Source organism: Phodopus roborovskii, unplaced genomic scaffold (genome assembly GCF_943737965.1).
Source record: "Phodopus roborovskii unplaced genomic scaffold, PHOROB, whole genome shotgun sequence".
Lineage (NCBI taxonomy): Eukaryota > Metazoa > Chordata > Mammalia > Rodentia > Cricetidae > Phodopus > Phodopus roborovskii.
This window is the reverse complement of record NW_026126517.1, coordinates 30,386,502-30,413,569: the sequence shown is the minus strand read 5'-3', so window position 1 is coordinate 30,413,569 and position 27,068 is coordinate 30,386,502. Positions and strand designations below refer to the sequence as shown.

General features: G+C 42.3%; 1 protein-coding gene across 1 annotated transcript in view; it reads right to left on the bottom strand.

Moving 5' to 3' along the window:
- The window catches only part of Exph5 (exophilin 5), a 68,464-nt gene that overhangs the window by 16,451 nt on the left and 24,945 nt on the right, over positions 1–27,068 (bottom strand). Inside the window, exons 2-4 of the mRNA XM_051197469.1 lie at positions 15,630–15,790; positions 13,021–13,177; positions 1,668–1,716 (exon numbers count right to left, since the gene is read on the bottom strand). Coding sequence (XP_051053426.1) covers positions 1,668–1,716; positions 13,021–13,177; positions 15,630–15,790 — 367 coding nt within the window. The remainder of the gene's footprint in view (positions 1–1,667; positions 1,717–13,020; positions 13,178–15,629; positions 15,791–27,068) is intronic.

Sequence of the window (27,068 nt, the reverse complement as noted above, 5' to 3'; positions counted from 1 at the left end):
ACTCCAATGCCCTCTGCTGATACTGTCTGCAATGTTGACAAAACTAAACAAACAAAGCTCCTGTCAGAGAGTAACCTTCAAACATTTGAGAACATCCTAGGGTGGCCAAACCTGCAGAGCAGCTGTGGGAGCTGGGACCCACGCTGCCTGATATTATCAAACGCCTTGGTAAAGTCAACAAATTAAAATTGCAAGGTGCTTCTGGATTTGTTCTGTGTCTGCTTTCCAGCACAGATCACATTTCAGCAAGGTGTTCTGGGCTCTGTGGCTTAAAAATCACGGATTAATTTCTGCTTTCAGATCCTGCACACACATACTATCCCACACAGGGATATATCCAGAGAAGTGAGATGCTGTCTACTTGGTAAACGACACCTTGGAGTCCCTCCAGATACAACACTGGTGGTAGTAAGCTAAGCTAGAATGTGTTCAGAAAAACTAAGATTAGCTGATCCAGGTCATTAATACACACACACACACATACACACACACACACACACACACACACACACACCTTGAGCTAGCCTTTAACTTGTTATGTAACAGAGGTTGCTATGAACTTCTGACCCTCCTGCCTCCACCTCCCAAGTGCTGGAATTACAGGCATGCATCACCACACAGTAGGTTTGTCTGATGTATGCACATACAAGTGTGCTTGTGTATGTGTGTATGTGTGTGTGTGTGTGTGTGTTTGACCTAGGCTAGTGTTGAACTTGCTATGTACAGAGTAGGGAGGCACTGTTACATGTCCTGCAGTTACATGCTCCGCAGTACACTAGACAGTACCCTCACAGCACCGTTCAGCTGAAGATACCCATGGTGCTGAGTCTGAGAGGAACCTTGGGCGAGGTGATCTCTAAGTTTTCATCGAGTGCCAAAAGTCTGGTGTTTCTGAAATTCTTTGTTTCCTTTAACAAATGTTTAAATAGTGGCTGCTGTCTCTTCTGAGAGGAGAGTAATTCAATCACATAGTAAACCTCACACAAAACACTAACATGCCCCTGCACCATTCCTGCCAGGCTGCCGATCAAGTGTTGGGAAATTCATCACCTCAGATCTTGGCAAGGATTCTTGTGGCATCAATGGTCACCTTCCAGGATGCTATACACAGTTCTACCTTCAGGCAGAACTTCCATTCTTTCCCTTTTTGTTGCTGGTGGTAGCTTCAATCACTCTCACTCGCTCACTGGCAAGTCCCTTACATGCTAAGGGCTCATTGACACAGTTCGTTGAAAGTGGCAGCCAGGAGCCTCAACGGAAAATATTTGCTGATCCTCACATTCGAATTTCAAATCCTAAGAATGCCACATTAACTCTGCCACTTCACATAACACAGGCACCCATTGCTTTTTCTAAACTCTGCATCTCTTTCATATCCCTAGACTCAAACATTGGAGGATGCTCAAACATTCCTCCAGGAAAACCGAGAACAGAAGCATCTAGGACCAATGCCTTGCCTTCTTAAAAGTAGAGATAGAGTATATGCCACTCCAGTCCACAGCTGAATTAGGATAAAATGACCACAGGGAGCAGTTCACTGGTGTCTATATGCAAAGAGCATGTCAGGGTGGGCCAGCTGCCGGCACAGCTGATTCAAGCTATGATGGTTTCAACACAGCTTTTCTAATTTGACTCTAGGATTTATCTTTGCTTCCCCAGATACTTACTGCAGTTGTCTCCTTTACAGACACTGGAGGTCCCACAGGGTCATCACACCTGCGGAAAGAATTTGAAGTCATTTCATTGAGGAGGTTGACTTTCACCAGGAAGAAAAACACCAATAGCACATTTACCACTACATGTCACTAATGTCACTATCAAGAGAGGATGAGATGTGTCTCTAGAGAAGGTGGGGAGGGTGAGAAGAGGGGAAACTAAGATTCGTGTGTAAAATAAAAAAGAATGTTTTTAAAAATAAAAATAAATTTAAAAAAAATCACTGTAATAAAAATAACTGAAGAAAACAACATAAGGATGTATTTCTAATGCTCTATAGGAGGGCACCTCGTGGTTAGTGCATCATTGAGCAAAATTTCAGAAAAGGTCTCCTGTGGTTGCCACCCAAGTAGATTTGTGTTTGAGCCCAGGTTGGACACTGATTTTACTCAGACATCCCACACTTTCAAGGCAGAGATTACAGCTGTGTCCACTTCACTGATGATAAAATAAAGTGCAGGGGAGATGGGAGACAGAAACATTTCTGTTTCTGGGCATTTATATTTTAATTGTCAGGGTCAGAATTAATTGATAAGAACCATTAAAAAGAAAAAGAAAAAAAAAAAAGAAAAAGAAAAACAAGCCTTACAAAAATTGCTTCTGGGTGATTTGTTCACAAAGACACCCAACTTAACATGACATTATTTTGGACGTAAGCAAGTGTATTGCTTCTCTCAATTCAGCAATAAAGAGAAAACTTTACAATTCCTAAGTCCAAAATGGCTATGTTGGTAACATAGCTCAGCAGGCAAAGACATTTGCCACCAAGCCTGCCTACAGAGCCGGATCCCTAAGACCCATATGGTGGAAAGAGAGAGCCAGCTCCCCCAAATGGTGCTCTGACCTCCATATGCCCGCTGTGGTACGCACATGCACATGCACACACAAAATAAGTAAATCTACAAATGAAAAGGGATAGATGTGGAGCTGGGCAGTCACTAATCCTGTGCCAAGGTGTGTTCTTCCCTGTCCTGATACAGGGTTAGTAAACTGTCATGACTCACAGCTCTCTGTGAAAGTAGGCCACCTCCTCCACCAAGGCAGCAGCAAGGGAATCAAAAGTTGTACAGGTCAGGACTGTGGATCGGAACAGTCAAAAGTGGCTGGGCACCAGCTGTCCACCATCTACTTCCCTACTTCACGGTTAGTGAAATAAGCTGGGAGACCAGTGGTTTTATATTTTAAAGATATCCATAGTGGTTTTATAGTTAATCTCAGATTTTGAACAGAAATTGAATCAATGTGGTGGATTTTTTCATACTATCCTGAAATATCAGTTCTAGTAATAATATCTGCATGTTAAACACAGGTCAGGATTCCTTATCCAGTGTGCTTGGGACCAGAAATGTTTCCATTTTTCCTTCCTTCCCTTCCCTTCCTCTGTTTTTCTCGTCCTCCCTTCTCTTTCTTTCATTATTTTTTAAGTACTGGGTCCCACACATGCCAGACAAGTACTCCATCACAGAGCTGTATGTATCTCCAGCTCTCCCTCCCTCCCCTCCCCTCCCTCCCCCTCCCTCCTGCCCACCTGCCCTAGCCTGCCTGCCTTATTCATTCCTCCCTCCCTCCCTCTCTCCGTCTCTTGTCTCTTGTTTTGTTTGTGAAGCTACATTTCACTAAGTTGACACAGCTAGTCTTGAACTTGAACTCTGTCTACCTCAGGTTTTAAGTAGCTGGAATTACAGGCCTGTACCACTAAGCCCAGCTCTGTTTACTTTTAAAATTTAAATATCTGCAACTAATTAATGAGATGGGTTGGGGATTGGACTCAAGTATAAACACAAAATTCATTTATATTTCGGAAACATTTCACACACAGTGCCAGAAGATGACATAATCCAACTGCAGCCTATCACATGAGGTCATGAGGTTGGATGAGGAATTTTCTATTTGTAGGATCATCAACAGATTCAAATTTTGGGGGGTGGGCAGTGAGAAGGCTCATCCAATAAAGTATGAACCATCAAGCCTGGTGGCCTGAGTTTAGTCCCCAGAACCCACAGTGGAAAGAGAGAGCCGACTAAGGCAAGTTGTCCCTCTGACCTCCACACGTGTTATGGCATACACAGGCCCACGTACACACCCACTAAATAACAAATAAATAAATGTAAACAATATTTAAAATTTCAAGTTTGAGGTTTTTGGATTGGGATGGATGTATTGTTCATTTATTCACCTGCCCTGTGAGTCAAATTCTTGCTATGCTTCTCTTGGTGGCTGGCCTGAACTCACTGTGTAAATCAGGAAGGCCTTGAACCTGCCACAATCCTGCATCTGCCTCCCGAGATTACAGGGAGAGTATTGCCTCATCTGCTTTTATTCTTCCCCTGTCCACACCAGTTGAAGCTACATTCCTCCTACAAGCTGAGCACACAAACCAGTCTTGTTTTGAAATCTTTGAAGGGGACAAATATGGCGGAGACAGGCACTCCGTGTTTTCAGGGTGTTTTAACCAAGGGAAGCATAAAGAGCTGTAATACCATTTTAACCTCAATAAGGAAAATAAAGAGAGGTGAGTGGATGCATGGACACTGGAGTAGAAACACACACTTCCAGAGGATGCACAGGGGAGCAGTAGGGAGAAGGGGGGAGCTGCTGTGAAGGTCAAAGGGCAGGGTGGGCAAAAGCTGACAGCCTGACTCCGGGAGGGATTCAGGCCTGCAATCCCAGCTCTCAGGATGCAGAGAGGATCACACACATTTGAGGCCAGAGCCTGATCTACACAGCAAGTTCCAGGTTAGCCAGCTCTTCCAGAGGGCCCAGGTTTGATTCTCAGCACTGACATGGTGGCTCACAACCGTCTGTCAGGAGATCTGATGTCCTTTTCTGGCATCCATAGGCACCAGACATGCACCTGGTACACAGATATATACACAGACAGAACACTTTAAATAGGATTTTAAAATAAATACATAAAATTGAAATCAATAAATAGATAAAATACCCCACCCCCAAAACAAAAGGCTTGGAGATAGGAATGTGAACAATTTGGGTGGGAACTGGCAAGCAATTCAGTTAGCCTCAAGCCAAGAGAACAACCCAGATTGTGCCAATTCTTTTCATAATCCTAGTGACTGCAGCCCTCATCGCTGGTGCAGCCCCACAGCCAGCGTCTCACTATCTCCCTAGGCCCCTTATCTGATTTGGAGTCAGTGCAACAAGGGCAGGCTGCTGAAGTGGCAAACGGTACAGGGAATGTCCGTGCCATAGACAGGACAGAGTGGGATCGGGTGCAGGTGCAGGCTGTGTGTGCTCCCACACACTTTGTAAGAGGGGAACTTCCAGCTTCCCGGGAGGCCCACATCTCTGTAAGCCCCGAAGGCCTTCCACACATCTCTGGTGTCATGAAGGATAGGCTGGAAAAAGCCCTCCGGACTGGGCAAAAATAGCTCACCATTTGCATTTATCCCCAAGTCCCTAATGATGTCACACACTGAAATCTCTCACAAATGTCCTCACTCCTTCCATTCCAACCACGCTGCCCGATATTAACCTTGCTTCTCTTCTGGAATCCCCTCCATCCTTCATGCCAACAACAGAGAGGTCTTTGTAAAACTCAGACCCCATCTTTTCAATCCCCGCCGAAAATCCCGATTGATGGGAATTGTTCAGAACCTTTACATGACACAAGGATTTTCTTTTAAAAATTGTTTCTGTCATTGCATTTGTTTATTTATTTAGTGTGTGTCTAAGCACACGTACACAAGTGCATGTAGAGGTCAAAGCACAATCTTTTCTTCCTCTTTTTCAAAGCACAATTTGCAGGAGTTGGTTCTCTCTTTCCATCCTGTGTGCCCTAGAGATCACACTTGGGTCATCAGGTTTGGTGGCAAGTGTCTTCACCTGTTGAGGCATCTCACTAGCACAGGGCTTTTCTTTTATCTGGTGAGCCTCTTAAGCAAGCCCTCACCCACCCAGCCTTATCTCCCAGCTCTCCTCCTAGACATCTCTGGGCCTGTCAACTTAATTCCACCTCAATTATTCTCTCCTTTCCTGCCTTTGCAGATGCCATTCAGAAATCTTCACGTAATAGGGCAGGGCAGGGCAGGGCAGGGCTCAGGAATATTCTTTTCTAACACTTTGATCACCTACACGGTCATAGATAGTTTAGACCCCATGGTTAGACATGGTCTTCCTGTCTTTCCATCCTCATTCCTTCCTATCTCATTAACAAACACTACTGACTCAAATCAGGATTCTCTCTCAAATCCATCCTTGTCTCTGCACCCTTGTTACAGCATCCACAAGCTCTTGCCTTTTAGTGCAGTAGCCCTTCGCTGTCCTCATGTCTCCAAGTTTGTCCCAATCCATTCTCTGTACATGGCCCACAGTGATCAGGACAAATTGAACCATGCCTCTTCCTGAAAAATGAAGAGTGAGATAATTGTCTAAATCCATGAAACCCTACTCAACCTAGACTCTACATAATTCCTAGCCTCATGTCCCCTATGTCCATTTCTTTCTGTCCCCTCAGCCAGAGGGAATTTAACAGACATCTAATCTTCTTCACATACTGTCCTTTGCTTGCACAATTATCTTACACTTGAAGGATGCTATAGATGCCACTCTCTCCAGAAGACTGAACCAGACTTACACTAAAGACCTGTCCCTCTGATGTGATCCCACACCATTCATAGCCTTTCTCCTCGGCCTCTGATTTTGTATTATCCTCGCAAGAACACAAGCCGTTGAAGGGGAGTACTATCTACGCTGGTCCTGTGGAATTCATGTGCAGTCTGACTGAATAAAGGAATGAACATGGTCATTCCCCTTCCCCCATTTGCTCTTCCTCTCTCATCCATTACCATCCACCTGGTTACCCAAGGCAGAACAGAAGGGACTTCACCTCTGCGTCTCCTTCTTCCTCATCTGCCGCATCCAGTTGCGACTGTGTCTTGACTCCGCATGAAATCATGCACACATCTGTTCATTTTTTACATTTGTTACCCCAGTAACGTAGTTAGTGCTTTCTTGTTGTGACCAATACCCAGCAAGAATCCATGTAAGGGGTGAAGGGTTTATTAGGCTCCTGGTTAGATACACATGGGTATGTAATGGAAGGAAGGGAATTGCTGCTATGCTCCATCATGCCAACATTCCTGCTACTCTGACTCTTAATTTTTTTCCCCTCAAATCTATTCTTTGTGTTGTAAGTTGGAGCAAAGATTATCCCTCCTCAGCACCACTGACATTACTTTTCCCGAGGTGGCCTGCTTGATCACCTCAATGTTCTTCAGCACCCCTCTCTTCCACCCCTCACTTCAGCTATGAAAACTGGAAACATCTTATAGCATTGCCGAATGTTCTTCAGCATAATGGCTGAAGAACCACTGAGCTTACGTGGTCTTTCTATCATGAAAACAGACAATGCTGACTTGAACTGACTCAGTGAGTCTCTGTCACCTAGATGGATTTCTGCTTTCTCTGGTTACTATGTCTTTGCTTGGTACAGCCTCTCATCTCTTAGTCACCTAGCTTGGTCCTCTTCCTCCAGGAAGCCTTCTGGATCCTCTAGTCTAGTTAAGACATTCTGGCGGGAAGATCTTCAACCACCAGATACTCGATACAAGATACTGCAGTCATCAATGTATCTGCTGTTGTTACCCGGGTTACAGCTGGGACCCATGGGATCCCTGTGTGAATTCTAAAGGACACAACTTCCTCAAGACCCTTGACTGTCATTTGCTGGAAATGCCAAAAATAAAGAACAGATTTGGTGGTGTACTCCTTTAATCCCAGCACTCAGGAGGCCAAGGCCAGCTTGGTCTATAGAGCAAGCTCCAGGAATACAGACAGAGATATACAGAGAAATTCTGTCTTGAAAAATGAGCAAACAAAAAGAACAAAGCAGAACAGATCTGAGGAGAACCAGCCACTGCAAGTGGCAATCAGGTGTCCTCACTAGATCACAGAGTCCTCTGGGAAGGGACTTGGCTTTGTGTCCACTCTTTACCTACAACACTAAATGATAAATGTGCCATCTGCTCCTGAGCAGGACTTTGCTAAAAGCTTGATACCACAGGGAAGTAAAGTTATTGCCCTGACTGTTATAACCCAAATCAGGAATTGTTACAGCTATTACCTTAGCCTGAATGAGCTTTGCTGCAGGGCTCCCAATTACCCCAAGAAATAAAATTAGAGGTCCCTGCTCCCACCCTTGTGCCTCCTAAGTCAGATTCCAAAGCTAGGACCCGATCATCTCCATGGAAAACTGTACATGCAACTCAGACTTAATAAAGGTAACCAGATCAACCAGAAGGCACTGGCTTCCCTGAATTAAAGAAACCCAGACTGTCCCCACATCTTGCTTCTCCCTGCTGCTCATCTGTCTGCACCACGCCAGGGACCACAGAGGATCTCTTTCTCCCTGAGTCCTCTGGCTAAGGGTCTTTGAGTCTTCTATATTCCAGCTCAGACTTTCCAGCTAGAAAATGGGGAGGGGAAAGAAAAAAGAGGGAGTGGAGGCACAGACAGAAAATAAATTCAGGGAAAACAGGATGTGCCTTTAAACCTTCCAAAATAGTATATGACCTTTCTGCTTACATAAGGGAGTTTGCAGTTTGCAGCCGAAAGGCCCAAGCTGTGTACGCCCTGTGGATCAGGCAAATTTGGGCATGTCTGAGAAGTGGCTAGGCAGATCCACCAAGGCTCCTTGCATCTGAAGGGAATAAAAGCATCCCTAAGGAATAGGAGAGTGGGCATGCATTCTCACCCCAAAGTCACCATTATCAGTCCAATTGTAACCACGTTGGGGATAGTCACCAGTGTGTTGTGCCCTGTGATAATCCTCAAGAGAAAGGAGGAAAGGACACATTATCCATGGTCTTTGCAAACTAGTTCCCTTGTGCTTTTATTTTGGGACTGCCACAAGGGAAAGAGCAATGGTTTTTTTAAAAAAAAATCTACATTCCTAAAATTGTCATAACCAAGAGGAACATATGGCTATGACTTTCAGATGGTGGGTGGATGGATGGTTGGTGGCTCCCTGAGGGAGTGACTTCCTGGTGGAGCATGCCGGGACACATTGCCTCATCATGGCAAGAAGGGAGTCATTTCTGTAAATGGGAATCTGGATCAAGAAAGGAATAGCTGAGGATGCTACTCTGCAGGCTGGACTGGCCAGGCTGTACACCACAGACTCTAAACTCTATGGAGGGAAGCTGTGGGACAACAGAGAGCATCACAGGCCATACACAAGCTACCTCATACCATCACCCAGGAAACACCCCTACGGGAAGGCATTGGGGAGAGCAGTGTGTACTACATTTGACTATACTAGATAGCATAAATAAAAGATAAACACAAATGTTTTATTTCTTCTTTGGGTTTGGGGCAGTTCAATCACTTGCAAATAGCATTTAAATCATAACAGAAGCTGGTTAGTATGAGTTTTGGAGGGAGAGGATATGTCTGAAACGGAAATCATTTTGGCTTTTTGTAATTTATGGAATCATGTGCTCCCGCCTTTTTTTTGTTCATTGAAAGTAATAAACCAAAATATCAAGATTCCACGTACTGCAAGACCTGGTTGCTCTTGTCTGGAATCTCAACATACAGGAGGCTCAGGTAGGAAGATGGCCATGGATTCCAGGTCAGGATGGACCACACAGAATTCCAGGCCAGCCTGGACTACCATGTGCAACTCTGTCTCAACAAGGGAAAACAATACACACCACCACCACCACAAACCTCCTCATACTGTGGTTTCTCTTATCCTGTGTGAGGGATATATTCTAAGATCCCTAGTGGTTATTAGAAACCACAGATAGTACAAAATCCTGTACTGACCTTGTTTTTCCTGTCATAAATATCTATGTTAAAGCTTAATTCATATTCTAGGCACAGGAAGAGATAGATATCACCAATGAATAACAAACTGGGACAACTAAAATATGCTATAATAAAAGTTACACGAGTCTAGATTTTCTTTTTCAAGGTTTCTCCTCATCATATTGCAGTTTTGGATCTGGGTTGAGAAATAACTGGATAGGGAGGGGGAACTATCCTGCTTTTATTGGTTGAACCTTAAAGTGAACAAGGGTATCTTCACAAATTGTGAAACCCCTTTCTCATTTTATTTTCTGAGAAAGGTTGCCTACTTTCCAGGGTACTTTCTCAGTGGACACCAAAGCATAAAGCTGAGCATAAAGGCACACATTTATAATTGTAGAATCCAGGAGGCTGATACTGAAGGATTGTGAGTTCAAGGTCAGTTTGGACTACATTGTAAATTTGAGACTAGTTGGGGCTCCACAACAAGACCTTGTCTCAAAAACAGAACAAAACAAACCAAACAGCCAAAGATTAAAAGAAGAAAGTAATCCTGGTATAGTGGTACATCTCTGTACTTGAGGGGCAGATGGATGTCTGAGAGTTTGAGACCAATCTTGTTTACACAATGAGTTCCAGGACTACATAGACTAACCATGTTTCAAAAAACAGATGTGAAAGAAGAGGAGGAGAAGGAAGAGAAGAAGAAGGAAGAGGAGGAAGAAGAGGATGAATTATTCATCTGAGTATCAAGAGTTTTATTTAACTATTAGGAGTTTTATATAAAAGTTTGATGTTTTGCTTTTTTTTTTTCTTGGTTACTTTCCCTCTGAACAATCTGGAAAGTTAAATCAAGGTTCTCTAACTCTGGATTATCTGCCAGAGATGAAAATGCCTCTACATCGTTCATTCATATTTTATAGCTATGCTAATAACTTTGATATTGACTTTTGTGCCTGACATTCAACTGTGTATTTGTTACAATGAGAATCAAAAATAGGATTTGATAAAGGAAAAAAGACAAAAATAAACTGAAAAGTCAGTATAAATTATACACCTTAAAAGGAACTGAAATATTTATTAATGTGAAAAGACATCCTCTAAAATGTTTTGCTTTCCAGGGCATCAAGCAGTTAAGCCCTAGATGGCTTCAGAAATTAGAAGCATGAAGGTTCTGGGTAACTGGGCTCACAGACCCCACCCTCTGAGCTCAGGCAAGAAACAGCTCCTGGGTCAGAAAGTATTTTGAAGGTTGTTTCTGTTAAAGTTAAATGCTACCTGGCGTTAGAGAAGCCATGAATTCATATTAGCTGCCTCATGATAAAATTCCCCACTCCCACCATTAAAAACATTTGTTGCCTCACATTTATGATTTCTCTCCAAACACTGAAGTCAAGTTCAAGTCTTCAAATAAGAAGAGTATACCCTTGGCATGATCCTATGAGGAATAAGCACTGGTGTTTATTTTTCATTATATTCTACCCTGGCAGAACAAATATTGTCAAGGTAGAAACAGGAATATCACTGTGAGCTTGAGGCTAGCCTGGGCTATGTGAGTTCTAGGACAGCCTGTGCTACAATATATATATATATATATATATATATATATATATATATATATATATCCTTATCTCAAAAGAAAGAAAAAACAAGCAAATAACTAAGGACACATCACTACCAATGATCATGTTAAGACAAGCATTAAATATGCCATCATTAAAGTTTGAAAGTAAGATGTATTTGGGGTTGGTGAGATGTCTTGGTGGGTAAAGGTGCTTGCTATCAAGGCTCATGACAGAGGTCAATACCCAACCCACATGGTAAGACAGAACCAACTCCTGGAAGTTGTCCTATGACTTCTACCACATGCATGCTACAGTACATGAATACCTCCTCTCTTTCTTTCTTCCTAATACACACATTAATAATGAAAAAGGAATCTTTTTAAAGGAAGAAAGATGCATTTAAAGGCGACAATGTCTAGGAAGCAATGAAGTAATGGTATTTGCTGCTGCGTGTCTCCAGGCTGCATTTGAAGTCGCAGGCAGCCTGGTTAGGAGTCATTTTGGTATCTGACAAGGACATCTGCTGAACAGAGCCTGCAAGTTTTCTCTTTTCTCTTTGCCCTCTGGCCAAAACACATACCAAGAATGAAGATCCTAGATCTTTAGATCTTTTATCTTCCTTGATCCATGCAGCAATCTGTAACATGAGCTTCAAAACAAAACAAAACAAAACAAAAAACAAAAAACCTAAAGCAACAAACCTGCCAATGGTGTACACCCGTTTCTTCCACTTTCCCTGGTTTCCTAAGTCATCTCATTCTGCTCTATAAAACTCTCCCTTAAAAAATCCAAGTGCCTAAGAAACAAATCACAGTGAAAACCTTCATGCTGGTAATCAACTTTTCTCCTTGAAGGAAATTGTTTCAACAAACCACGAAATGTTTTTCAGTTTTCAATCTTCCCAACAACAGTTGTCCAGAGTTTTTTTTTTTTTTTTTTTTTTTAAAGGAACTCACCGATGAAGAGTATTCTTGGCATGTGTCTCAGGTAGGTTTAGTCCCACAGATCTACATTTTTTTCTCTCAACTCTTCATTATTCCATCAGGGAAAAGCCGAAAGTAAAAAAATCCCGGTGCTCCTTGAGGTCCCACAGCCTCCCCACACGCCCCAGCAGCTGCCTGTTGCGGCTTGTTTTTCAGGGACAGTGACCTCCAACACCTTTGATTTAGCGCTGCAACTCAATGTTAATGGTTCGCCAGCGCAGGGAACACATCACGTGCCAAGCCAACACCTTAAGAGGGTGGGGAGCATTGCAACCAGGAAGACGTGCGGGAAAATACTCAGCAGTCAGCTCAGCTACACAGCTGAGTCCTGCTTGTTTGTCGTGAAACAACACAAAGACTGAAGGGGGACTGACCTATGCAGCGTCCAACCCGGGAACTGTCTGCTGCACTCCTGCCTGCACAGCTCCAAATGCTCCAAATGCGGCCCCTCCCTCGCCTTAGACTGAAATTCGGGCCAGCCACTCATGAACAGTTGCGTCAGCATTTCTGGAAATCAAGTTAATATTCCTTTCTGTTTTGGAGTTGATTCTTCACTTTTTTTTTTTTTTTTTTTTTTTTCAACCCACCTGATACTTATTTTCTTTGGTCAGCTCTACTTCCGGACAGAAACACGTGGTCGCTAAAAAAGCAGTGGTTTAAACTGATCTCTCTAGCCAAGGCACAGACCCTGCTCTAGGCTCAGCAGAGTAACTGTCAATAACGCTTTCCCAACATTTAACCCATGTTTCTCCAGTTTCACCACCAGGATGTCAGCAGTTGCTTAAAAGGCAGCTTTCAGGCAAGCCGAGTTTCACAGTCCCCAAGAACTGTGATTGAAACTGTGTTTGAGACTCTGTGTACTCCTTTGTTACTACCGGGACTTCAGCTTTAAGAACAAACGCTGAACACTCTGGACCTCAAACAGGCTATTGGCCTCAGGACCAGCTAACAAAGAAAGCTCTAACACGATCGGAGTTAAAACTCACCCCTTTGCTCTCTGAGACTGAAGCTTAAGTGTCTCCTTCCCCGATCTTCTGAAGGAGAACAGTGAAGCAAACGATGATCGGAAGCTCATTCGGGGAGAAACAGATGGTTTTTGGTTCATTAGGTTTTTAGATCTTGATGTTTGTAATTCCATCGGATCTGGCGGAGGGTGGGGAAGTGGGGAGGGGGAAGCAAAGATTTATACTGTTAAAATACCTGCAGACAGGGTTGGTAGCTTGGTTGTGGAGTGCCTGCCTAGCACAGGAAGCCCTGGCATCTATGATCACTGATAGACCCTGCTCTTGAGAGGTGGAGGTAGGTGGCTAAAAGTTCAAGGTACACATTAAATTTTAGGTCAGATTGTGCTACATGAGACCATTTTCTTTCAAAAATTCAGATTAATATGCTTTTTTGGTTATTTTAAATTTGAGACAAGTTATGATTATATAGCTCTGTCTGGCAAGGGAGGCCAGGTTGATCTCAAACTTGTAATCCTCCTGCTTCCTGTGGTCATAGGCATCTGTTGCTGCTAAGCCTGGCTTTCAGATAAATCTATGTGAAAGACGAAAGGTGTGGCATTTGTTTCTCCCTCCTTCTACAGTCTAGAAGCAGCTAGCATCCCCATATGACCTCAGGAACCTTCGAAGGTGTTTCAGAGCTGTTTCTCAGGGTCCTGTGTGTGGTTCAGTGGTTCTGCTGGGTGGAGAAAAACTTCACACTCAAGCAAGATGTTTTCAGTATGTGTCACAGGCCACAGTTCTGAACAGGACTCCTTGCCTGATGCCGGCTCTGTGGGTCTTTCTCATTTCAGCCTCTACTTGGATGTCCAACATCCAAGCTAGCAAGTCAGGGGACCAATTCACCCCATATCTTGCTGATCCAAGTACCTCTTAGAAAAATATCAGTCCTTTAAAATGGTGGAGAGAGTTTTCATATAACTCTTTGATGCCAAATAAAGTAAATAAAAGGGAAATGAAACCATTTAGAGTGTTCCTTATTCTTTTTCAAAATCTATTCTAGTGTGGTATGTGACATATGTGTGTGTGTATGTGTGTCTATGTGTATATATTTGGTTTATGAGTATGCATGTAAAAATATGTATAATAACATATAGTTTTTATATATGAACCTTCAATTTTAAATTTAAGGCCCATCAGCATATACAAAGACCATAATACCATAGTCCTTTTGTGCACACTGACTTTGTATTGGAGTTCAAGGTAAGGCAAAGCCACGGTGGCGTACACATGGGCTCAATCTACAAATCTGAGTTTTGTGATGGGGATGTAGGGAAGTGGTGGAGCTCTTGCCTAGCATGCATGAAGCTGTGGGTTTGATCCCCATCACTGTGGGTACCACTGCCACACTTACCCTCCACACACAGAAAGCCGGATTGTTCTTTTAGATAGATGGTTTTGTTATGAGAGTTGGAGATTTTAACCATCTGTGCAATCAGAAATAATACCACCTGTTTCAAAGTGTTACTCACGTTGACAACATGTGTAAAAGCAGCCCATGAGACTGGTTCAGTGGCATGGTTAGTTTACGGTTTACTGTTTCTGATAGTTTGCCACACTCATGGGTGTCCTTGAAACAGGTTTCACTACCCTCATTAATGGCTTAAGAAAATTGGGTGAAGGTAAGTGACATGCTAGCAGTTGCAACCAAGTGCCCACAGCAGGTGTGTACTGTCACTCATTATGGAGATTACTGAGACTCCAGAGGGATGACAGCTCTTCTACCAGCTGTCCCCTTTCTCCTGTGAAACCCCCAATCTTCTCTTCTGCCTTCTTCTTCATCATCATCCCATGAAGGTAAGTGCTTACTATGCTCCTGGTTGATTATCTGTTTTTCTTTCCTTTTCCTTTTTTGGGGGACAAGGCTTCATTCTGTAGCTCAGACTGGCCTGATACTCATGACAATTCTGCCTCAGCCTCTTGATTTCTGGGATTAAGACTACAAGCCATCACAATCAGCCCAGGTTAATTCTTTTTACTTTTAAGTTTTTAGTGTGTGGATATATATGAGTGTTTGTGCACGGCATGCTCATGCATAAACATGAATATGGAGGCCAGCGAAACCTTAATTTGTCTGTCTTCACCCTTCTACCTTCTCTTGATATTTTGTTGCTATGCCCTGTGGCAGGACAGCCAGTCCAGAAGCCTCTGAGAATTCTGTCTCTCTGTCCCCTGTCTTTCACAGGAGAGGGAGCTGTAGCTTGTTTACTGTGCCCAGGTTCTGGAGGTTTGAATTCAGGTCTTCACACTTGTGAGGTAAGTGTTTTACTTGTGGAGCTGTATCCTTGACCCTTACACTAATTCTTAATGCATATAATCTTATTTTATCCTATGAGGTAGACATTATCTCATTTAAAAGTGAAAAGCACATTGAAGTTTATCAAGAACAAATAATCTGACCATATTCCCAGTTGAGTTGTATTGGGCATTTTGTTATCCCCCTAAACTGTCTAACATATCATATAGTATAAAGTTTAAGTACCCTATAACAGCCCTGAGCCATAAATAGGTTAAACTGTGGATGCATGGATTCATTGTCTATAATACTACACTGAGGAAAAGATAATTTAAGGCAAAATTATTTTTTTCCTCACCATTTTTTGCCATTCCTTTCCGTAGCCTGTATGTAAGCGGTGGTTTTAACATTTGGCTAACATCTGTTTCATTGCAAAACTTCTTTCTTTGAATTTCTTCAAACCATTCACCAGTTGCTCCTTGAAGCCATCTGATATCCCTCTTTGTCTTTTGAAGTTTGCTGAAATAAAACAAAAATATCAATGCACTGTTCAAACCATTTCTAACTAAAATAGACTTGTGTAATGAGCTAAACTTAGCAAATTAGAGAATCAGCACAGGCTAATGACCTGAGGAAAAGTTGCACTAGTTAGAATTCCCCTTTGGTCATGGTGTACATATAGACACATACTCTTCTGTAGATGGTGCATTCTTCTGCATACGATGACAACCTAAAATTTTTGGTGGTTGTTAAAATAATCACAGAGTCAATGACAAGAAACCTGTTTGAGCAATGTGTTAAGACCTGATCTAATAAAGCAACTAAATGATAGATGTCCTAATGACATGTAGAAACCGGAACATTCTGGTTCTGATTACTCATTCACTTATTCATTAATACATTAAGTGTTTATTGAGCAACATTAACCAACTAAATGTTTATTGAGGTCCCGTGTAGGCTATGGGGAATATAACAGATAGGACCCTTTCTCATCTGTTTAGTGGTCAACAACTAAAGCTAACAGGTACATAGTTAATATAATCGATGAGCTTGGATAATGAAATTTGTTCAACACAAAGATCATGGATGTGAACAGTGTTAGTGCTCAGGCTGAAAAGGACAGTGGACTTTGAGATGTAAAAAAAATACCATCCAGAAAGTAAATATGTGCACCTAACTATACTTCTGGGATACTAGGCTTGAAATCCTAACACAACTATTTTTTTCCCATGCTTTTCCTTATTTAGATGTCTTTGCAAGGAAAAGTTACTCTGTGTCCTTAACCAATTTCTCTCCATGGTAAATAAGTTCTCGGGATGACTCTAGAAGTATTTGGAAATGATAGATGCTTAATCCAGAGGGAGATAGCCCTGGATGAAGACCATGATGCCAACCTTAAAAACAGATAGCACTGATGAAAACTCTAGGATTATTGGTTTACAGATTTGGAAACTTCTAGTGTTTGGGGAATTATTTCAAGTTCCTGGAGCTATTTTTTATTCAAGGTCTTCTGGAAACCACAAGTGTTTTTTGTTTTGTTGTTGTTGATGATGGTGGTGGTGGTGGTGGTGTGTGTGTGTGTGTGTGTGTGTGTGTGTGTGTGTGTGTGGTTTGAGGAAGAGGTCTTGCTATGTAGCCCAGACTGGCTTTGAACTCACAGCAACCCCTTCACTTCAGTTTCTCAAGAGCAAGGATTACAGATTTGAGTCACTGTGCCCAGTTTTAGTGTTGGGTTTTTGTATTGCTAAGAAGACAGCAAGCAAGAAGACAGCCAAGTGGACACTTGGGAGTTAAAGCTAATGAACCAAAGAGGCTGTAACTCACTCCTGCTTGAGGCTATGATACCGCTGTTTTATAAAAAAGTATTTGAGAAACCAGGGGTCATCCTGCCCAGACTTGCATTTTGAAAAGCACTAGGTAGCTGCATCATTATGTTCAGCCTACAGATCTGCTTGGTACCTCTCTTTTTATTATTGCCACCTCCTGTCACCTGGTCAGTCACTCCTGTCTCAATTGCCATCTCCTGTACTAACAGAACAGGAGGCCCCAGTATCTGCTTCTAACCAATATTGGCACTTCCCTTAAGAATGTCTTTCATCAGTCTATGAATTCCTTTTTTCTTAGAGCCCTTTCTAATTGTTGTTTGCCAGAAGCCTGAACCCCCCTCCACTCCTGACATATGCGTTGTATTTCAGAAGCTACCTGTCTTAGGATGTTCTATATGAACCTATATAGAGGGACCCTCTCACTCCCATAGGCTTGATGCAACTTGCATTCTCTTGTAACAATAATCACACTCAGACCTACGGCAAGCACTACTCTATGCTTGCACACGTGACTGTCACTGTGTCTTTTCCGTATTGTGGCCAGTGAAGCTAGTAATCTCTATTTCCCTGCATGCTCATACACTTTGAATTCTTTTCAGGGAAATATATCTTAAAGTAAGAATCTCTCTCAAGTATACAAATTTAAATGAATATCATGCAGTTGCTAACTATAATTACATAGGCAATGTAGAACACTAGCAAAATGGATGCAGTGTGAAACAAAAACGAAGCAAAACATAGAATTGAATCTATGATTATAGCCATGCAAAAATTATACAATCACTTGTATATACTAGGGGAAAACAGAAACATCTAACTTCTTCCAGTAGAGTAATTGTAGGTATTGTATCTATGCCTTTTGTTATACGTATCATGTATTAGAAGATCTATTTCTTTCTGTTTAATTGTGAATTTTTATTACATTATCATTTCGAGAAAAGGTATACTTTATAATTTTAACTGTGGTTTTGTTGTGGCTTTTTCCTGTGTTTTTACATGGTTCTGGCAAATGTATCCAGTATAAATCTGCCGAAGGCCTCCTACTGTGCAGATACTGGGTTACCTCACTAGGAAGGCTCTCTCTCAGGAGACTGAAGACTTACAAGAGAAAGCCACAAGAATCCCACAATGACACAGATTAGCTAAGTGACAGTGCTGCATGTAACTTGGGGATTAAATACATATTTGAACTCTGGGTAAAGAACAGTGAACAAATCAAGTCCCTGTTCTCACATAATTTAAATTCTACTGAGATGGAGTATTGCTTGTGTGAGTTGTCAGTAAGAAAAAAGTAAAGAGGTCACAAAAGAGTGTGAAAAGGGGCTCTGCTCTAGTGCAGCAACAAAGATTCCCTGAGATGATGGAGTGGAAGACAAAGGAAGGGGAAAGGTTCTTGTAGAGAGCATCCTAGACAGAAGGTATCAACTGTATACAGCATCCTAGGCAGGAGAGTATCAACTGTAGACTATTGACAGCATCCTGGGCAGAAGGTATCAACTGTAGACAGCATCCTAGGCAGAAGAGTATCAACTGTAGAGTATTGACAGCATCCTAGGCAGAAAGTACTTAAACAGTGTCCTAGGCAGGAGAGTATCAACTGTAGAGAGCTGCATAGGTAGGACGTGGCAATAGAGAGGAAAGTCTAGAGAGGCAGCCATGGTTTTCTATAGCATTTGGGGTCAGGTAAGGCTTTGGGCATTTGAAGCAATGGTGCATGTGTATGAATCACATTGGATTTACATTAGCTACAGGCAGAGAACAGATTCCAGCATGAGACTGAGGACCAGTCAGAGTATCTATAGAGTCCATTAGAAAAAGCCATTTATTTCAAACTGATTGGTGATGGTGGGGCTGAAGATAAATAGAGAGTTTTTAGAGAGGTGGAATAATTTGGAGGGTTAGAGGTACATGCCAAAGAAGACCCTTAGATTTCTTATTGCTATAACACATACAAGATGCAATTTGTAGAGTTCTAGCACAAATAACATTAAAATGACATTTATCAAAAACACCTTTAGAGCTAATAAGATGACTCAGCAAGTAAAGGCCCTTGTCACGAAACCTAATGACCTGAGTTCAATTCCTTTGACCCACATGGTAGATGGTGAGAACCACCCTTACAAGTTGTCCTTTGAATTGTGTCTTGATGCTTACACACTCACACACACACATACGAACTAACATTGCTTATTTTCAGAGCAATCACAAAATATTCAAGGTAATATTTTTCCATCTTCTAGGAACAAGTCATAGAGATTTCCTCTTGTAAATATTTCTGTAATTAACATACCATGAATGTTTTTACCTTCCTGGTGTCTCAGACAGAAATATAATGATGGGGTTAAAGAGTCAATATATTTTTGTGATTCTTTATACATAAAACCAAAATGCCTTCCAAAGGGTATTAATCAGGCTACAAGGTACCAGCCTATCATAGACATCCTTAGAAAGGTAGGTATAATTATTTCAACTATTCTTATTTTCCTTATGTAATAATTTAAAGGTACTGTATTTATGATTGTCAGAAATTATTTTTGGCCCAAGAATTTTTGTTTTCTGTTCAGTAAAATATGCTACATTTCTAAGAAATGAAGTTGAAGTATTTTGTGATTATATTTTGTGTTTTGGAAATTACATGCTTTTTAAAATTTATGAACCAAGACTTCTCCCTTAGAATCAGACATTTTTAAAAGTCCTGATTTTTCTTATCTGTTCTAAGTATTTAACTCAGGTTTTTTTGTTGTTGTTGTTTTGTTTTTACTTTAATTTTGATGAAACTTTGAATCTTGGGCCTTCAAAACTTGATACTAGACAGGGCTGAAGTAGGTATAATCTATAGTCAAATTTGTGATAAAATTTTATTTGTTTCCTGAAGGCAATAAGGAATGAAATCCAGGAAGCAGAGATACCAACATATACCATAAGAGCAATTTTAGAAGCCTTTAAATAAAGTATAAGTATGCCAGGGTTGACTGGGGGCTGGCAGACATTTGCTTGAACAGGCCCGGAACGTCAGAAACCAGGAAGTTCAAGGTTCAGGTTGTCAAAGAAGGCACAGTGTTCACTGTTAGAATAGGAAACCAGAATTAGTTCTGGCATTTGAAGCAGGGGCAATGAAGATGGAGGAACTAAGCATGACACAAAAGTCAAAACTCTCTTAAGGACCTGGAGCTACCCCCCCCCCCCAACCTTGAGTAGGCGAGAGTTTGTAACCTGTGCAGAGTAATTTGCACACCTACAGCAGCTGACTGAAAAGAACACAACATTCGCTCAATCAACACGGTCTTTCTTGAGTCATGCATTTACCCCAAACGTAAGATATTGAGCAAGATCACCATGGAGAAGTAAGAAAAGACTCTGAACATAAAAGCAAGGGCACAGTGACACGTGAAACAGGACTGGCATTTCCATCTCTGCGGGCCGTGTTTTCACCGAGACTTTGTGAAGAGAACTCAGTGGAGCTCCTAAGCAGTCCACACCAGACTCATGCCCCTGTTTTGCTTTGTTGTGTACCCGGGCAGCCAATCAGGGTGTACTGTCCACTTAAGCCAATGAAAAGAACCCCAGGGTTAGAAATGACATTCATGGAGGCAAATTACTAGGACACAGCTTGTCTGCTTAATTAGCCCTGCCTGACTCAACATATCACAAGGGACTGCTGTCTACACTTCTAATTTGTTTTACCCTCGGGCTGATCAGCTAGACTACATTAGATCAGGTCGTTTCTTGCTGGTCCAGCCCTTAGTTCCGAGTGCCCAAGTGCCCTTCCTTCACTCTGCTCCTTGCTGCTTACGACGCCACCCTGGCACCTCCTTACCACGACACATACTCGAAGGTTCCTTCCTCTTTTTGAGTGGATGTTAATTTTCCTGTAGTTTGCATCCTTAAGCTATGACTACCATGCCCATCACCTCTTACTGGTCTTCCATGCTTGGACCCTTAATGACCTTTCCTAAAGTGTTTTGCCTCATCTCTCTCTCCTCACTGCTAATCAAAGTATGGTTCGTTTTTCTCTTTCTCTCTCTCCTTCTCCCCATCCCCCCCCCTCTTTCTAAGACAGAGTCTATTTACATAGTTCTGGCTGTCCTGGAACTCACTATGTAGACCTGGCTGGCTTGAACTCAGAGATCCGCCTGCCTCTGCCTCCAAGTGCTGGAATGTGTATGCCACCACACCTTGCTGTACTCATTAGATAGAAGAAAGACCACAGGGCCAGGTTCTTTATGAATGACCAGGGTCATATATTTAACTTTCTTTCTTTAAAAAAAAAAAAAAAAAAAATATATATATATATATATATATATATATATATATATATATATATATTCCATTTGTAAGACTGTTTGCTGATGTAATTCCTCTTCTGTCTGAATAAATATAAACTTCTCACTGTGACTTTTCACTCTTGCTACCAAGAGGCAGGGGCTCTTCAAAGCCCTCTGGAACCTGGGCAGGCCTAGTACTTGTTTAGATCAACAGAACATGGTAGATGTGAAATGGGAGTCTCTTATGGCCAGGCCTTAAGAGATCAAGAGAGAAATTTGTCTTCTCCCTCTTGCAACATGGGAACCTCAGTGTAAAGAAACCTGAGCTGTTGTCTGAGAGGAAGAGCATATTCAGAAAGACCCAGCTGAGAACCATTGCCAACTGCCATACCCATGGGTAAAGCCAGCATAGGTCATTTAGATTCAGCTGAGCCACTAGAGTCTAGGTGGAGTACCTGGCTAAGCCAGCCTTTACGCTTGGAGGTGGTTTGTTCTTTACAGTTTTTAGAAATGGATACAAGGTCTGGGAAGATTGCACAGTAGTCAAAGGCACTTGCTGCTCTCCCAGAGAACCTGAGTTCAGTTCCCAGCACCCACATTGCTTTAGGGAATCTAAATACCCTCTTCTGGCATTTCTGGGCATGCTCACACACACACACACTAAAAAATAGATACAGATGAGATATTCTTGGAGATACCATATTTCTGGTTTAAAGTCCATGGTCCAAAAAGATTCAGCATTGCTATGCAACATTTAAAAGCTGACAAAGCTTTGAAGTCATGATATATTTAATCTCCTTGTCTGCAGGTGGAATAATTAATAATGATGATGGTGATGATAATAATAATAATAACAACAGCAGAAATGCATTGAGACCCTCCTATCTCCTGGGTTTTGTTATCACCGTTACTAATCACCATGCTAACACTGCAGGGCTTTACCTAGAGAGAATACTGCAGCCTGGTGGACCAGGCAGGCCAGAGTACTTGAACTGGGATGTGAGCTCAGGTCTCTGATTCTAAAGCCCATGTTTCTCTGCTATGAACTTACTGCCTATATCATTAACTCCACTGACAAATAGTGCAACTGCTACAAGCTTACAGTAACATTTCCCACAGATGTTCTTGAAGAGAGGGCAAGTAAAAAAAAAAAAAAAAAGATTTAAATCAAACAAGTCCTCTGTGAGGAATATAGAGATTATAGCTCTGTGGTCAGCATGATCTCAACGTTTATCAAAACCACTCCCTTATCCTTCTTTTTACTGTTCATATGTTTTATTTACCTCCTTGAAGAGGTAAATAAACATCTTTGGCTTCCATCACATGCCCGTCTCTTTCATGGCTGACCTGCCACACTGATGGCGTTATTACTTCTGTCTTCTTCTGTCTTCCTCACAGACAATCATCCCTATCCTCCCAACCTTCTGTTCTAGACTTCAAGTACCTCTTTCCAGGGACTCTGCAAGTACCTCACCCCATCCATCCGTGCCTCACAGGCTCAGTCATCCCATCTTCACTATATTCTGTAAAAGATGTGTTTGCCCATTCACAAGTGAACAAAACAGTCTTAACACGTTCCATCTCACACAGGAATTCTAATTTGTTCTTGTTTCATACACTCTGCTAACCACAACACGTAGGAGGCACACATGTGCAAGTTGGAGATCTCACACATGTATGAGATGGAGACAAAATGCAAGGTAAACATCATAGGGAGAATGGGTCAGTACACTAGAGCAAGAACTTTTCCAGATCCTGAGTCCCTCAGATAGACACAGCATCCCAGTGAAGGGCCACTCTTTGCATCTCTGCTCTCCAAAGACAAAGCCAGGGGTAGGCTTCTTATGAGCTCACCCATGGCAGATTTTCCCACCCTCAGTCTGGAGAAGGCCAAGTTGAGGCTGACAGTCCCAGGCTTCAGGAGCAGCAACACTCACAGCTTTACAGCCCAGGGTCTGGTCTCTCCTCTCTCTGTGGATCTTTTGAAAAAGTTTTGTGAAAATGCCTTTGCCTCTGATGCCAGAGCCTGATACAGGGAGGGGCAGAGACTAGAAAAAGCAACAGGTGTATTGAAAAAAGTGTGTTCTTTTGATAATGGCAATTTTCAACCTTTGGGGAAGTCTGGGAGGAAGTTCAGATAAAGAAAAGCTAAGCTAAATAGCAAGCAGTAACTATAGCAAATCTTTAGACCTCAAAGGGTGACACAATGGCTCCGGCATTCAGCCAAGTGAGACATAATAGCCCATTTAAACTTCTTGAATGGCTGTGATCTAGGCTGCCCATTCTCAGATAAAAGCTTTGTTTCTGTATTTTTAAAACTGATCATTATAACCTCCCTGGAATAATTTGTTTGTTTGATTTAGCATGGCATAAAGTTACAATGGAAAGAAAATGTGAAGGACCTAAGTTAAAAGAACATTATATACCTGCTATCCTGATTTGGTTCTCATCCTCACCCAAAATTATTCTAAAATGTTATAGGAAAGTCTGGCTCATCCCTGGTGGCTGGCTATCCACTCAGAGTTTATGCACATTCCTCTCAAAGCTGTATAGGCCTTTCTGTTTTCTGAGGCTTACATCATTTTTTAAAATTTATGTTGTTTATTCAAACCCCTTTAGATGGAACCCTGGGATACTGCCACGCTTGTCACATTATATTGAATGACTTGGCATGTAGTTGCCTGGATATGTCACCAGGCTGTCAGCTCCTTAAGAACAGTGGCTTAGAATTTTTATTGCTGTGAATAGACACTATGACCACCAGAACATTTAATTGGGGTGGCTTACATTTTCAGAAGCTTGGTTTATTGTCATCATGGTGCAATACGGTGACTTGCCGGCAGACATGGTTCTGGAGAAGGATCTGAGAGTCCTACATCTTGTAGGCAACAGGACGTGAACTGAGCATATATGAGACCTCAAAGCCCACAGTGACACACTTCCTCCAGTAAGACTGAATTTATACAATAAGGCCACACCGCCTAATAGTGTCACTCCCTTTGGGGGCCATTTCTTTCAAACCACCACAAATAGGGACTGTGTCTTATTTGTCTGGCATCCCTAGCATCTAGTATGATGGTCCCTAATTAAAGTCAACCAGCATGCATTATTGTTGTTGTTGTTGTTCAGTTTAGGTGACAGTGAATGAGTTCTGCAAGGTTTGATATTTTTCTTTTCTTATTTTTGTTTGTTTAGTTTTGTTTTGTGACAGGGTCTCACTACATAGCCCAAGCTGGCATCTAACTTATTATCATCTTGTCTTAGCCTTCTGAGTGCTAGGATTCCAGGTATGTGACATTATGCCCAGCTCTTTTTTGTTTGTGTTGAGACAGGGTTTCTCTGTGTAACAGTCCTGGCTGTCCTCAAACTCACTGAGATCCACCTGCCTCTGCCTCTCAAGTGCTGGGATTAATTGTATGAGGCATGTGCCACCATGTCTGGCTATGCCCAGCTCTTAAACTTCCTTAAACATTTTAATTTTAAAAGATTTATTTTTTAGTCATGTGTGTGTGTGCTTGCGCACATGTGTGCAGATACTTGACGAGGCTAGAAAAAGGCATCAGAACTCCCGAAGCTGTAATTACGGGCAGTTGTGAGCTGCCTTATATACCCAGGTTCTCTGGAGGAGCAGTGATCTCTCCCAACCACTGAGTCATCTCTCCAGATCCTCAGTAAACTTCTCATGCCATCACTGCAAAGGGCTCAGTCCATATTACATAAGTGAGAGGTGACGCCCTGCTTAGAAATTAAACTCAGATACGCATGCACATATGCATATATTCAAAATTTTCTGTAAGAATAATAATGATAAAGCTAATCACAGGTAACACAGTGCTTTTAGGCATACCTACACATTGTAGCTAATATTTTCAAGCACTCTTATGAAAGTTAATAATATTTATTCACATGAGAAAAATAAATTACTGAGAACCTAGAGCACATTCATATTAATTGTGAACACTGACCCTACCTTTATCAGCTATAATTTTATTCTCTGTGCCTCAGTTTTTCATCCATAAAGTGGGGATGAGAGTGGTGATATTTCATGAGGCTTTGTGAGGAAGGATGATGTAAGTTGATATATAGATGAAGTGCCTACACATGGGAGGGCCAAGGTCAACAGCTGGTGTGTTTCTCAGTTTCCCTCTACCTCACTTCCTGAGAAAGGGCTTCTCACTGAATCTTGGTCTCATCCATTCAGCTCGGGGCTGACTGGCCAGTAAGCTCCAGGCAGCCCCCTGTCTCCACCTCCTCAGTGCTGGGATTACGGATGAAGGCCACACCTGACTTACGTGATGCTGGGGACCTGATCTCACTCTTTCTGCTCCAACAGCAAACATTTCATCAGTGGAGCCATCTTCCCAGTCTATGGGGTCAGGATTGTGGCAGCATCCCATGGGTTAGGTCCCTGAATGAAAAGGACAAAGCCGGGGGAGCACCAGCATTGGCCTCTCACTGCTCACTGAGTGGCTGCAATGGGACCAGCTTTCTCTCATTCCTGCTACCATGTCTCCCTCCCTCCCCACATCCTCGAGCTGTGAGTACCTGCTTTTGGCCACAGGAAAAGTTCCTCACACAATACTCTTTTGTGTGGGTATTTCACATCACTCCTCTGGTCAAATCTTTCCATAGCTTCCTACCATGCTCACCTTGCCAATCAGAACTCCAGGGTCTCTGAAGCTATATAGCACTAGCCTCCTGTGAAAGTGTGACCACTTTAAATCATACTGCCTTACTCTCTTCTCAGCACTTGGCCTCTCTCTTTCCTCCAAGGAGCTAAGCTAGCTCCAGTCTGGGCACTGCATTTGCTGTCGCCACCCGCCCCCCACTACCATTTTGTCACATGGACACTCTTTGTCTTAGCTAAAATGTCACATCCTTACTGAGTCCTTCCTTAGCTTTTCAAAACTAATGATCTCACCTGTAGTCACTGGCTCTCAAGTTTCTTGGTGTTTTTTTTTTTTTTTTCCTTACCTGCATTAACCTTCATATATTTGCTTCCCTTAATGTCTTCTGCCCTTACAAAATACAGCTCATGACAGTGAGACCTTGCTTTGTTTTCTGGATGATGCCAGACACAGGCAGAGACCAGTAAGCTCTTGGTGCTTAGAGAACAAAGGAGTGCACATGAATTTGGGAACAGCTCTTTTCTCTGAGGCTGATTCCTCACCTGTGAAATGCTGAATTGGAGACTGCACACACATACATTTACAGAGTCTGGAAGGGCATCCTCTGTGAAAGAATGTGCATAGATAATCCAGTGTAGCTCAATCTGAGATTGCATTGATCTCAACCCTGTGGTTTTGTTTTGGTTCTGGTTTCTCTGTGTAGCTTTGTAGAGCAGGCTGGCCACAGACTCATAGAGATCGCCTGCCTCTGTCTCCTGAGTGCTGGATTAAAGGTGTGTGTGTGCCAATGCTGCCACCGCTGCCGCCGCCGCCGCTGCCGCCGCCACCACCACCTGGCCAACCCTGTGTTCTTGGACATGTATTAAGGCCAACTCTTTCACCCAGTTCTCTGGTGTCAACTGTCCTTTCATTTTCTTGCCTTTTCTCTTTAGAGTTTCTCTCTGGATCTAACACACAATTAAAATGAAACTAAAAGACAGTACTGATTCCTGCCAAAAAAGAGCCTGATAGAAGATGAAGGCACTATTCTATGTTATTTGTGACACCTTCATAATGTACCTGAATACACTGAGAAGAT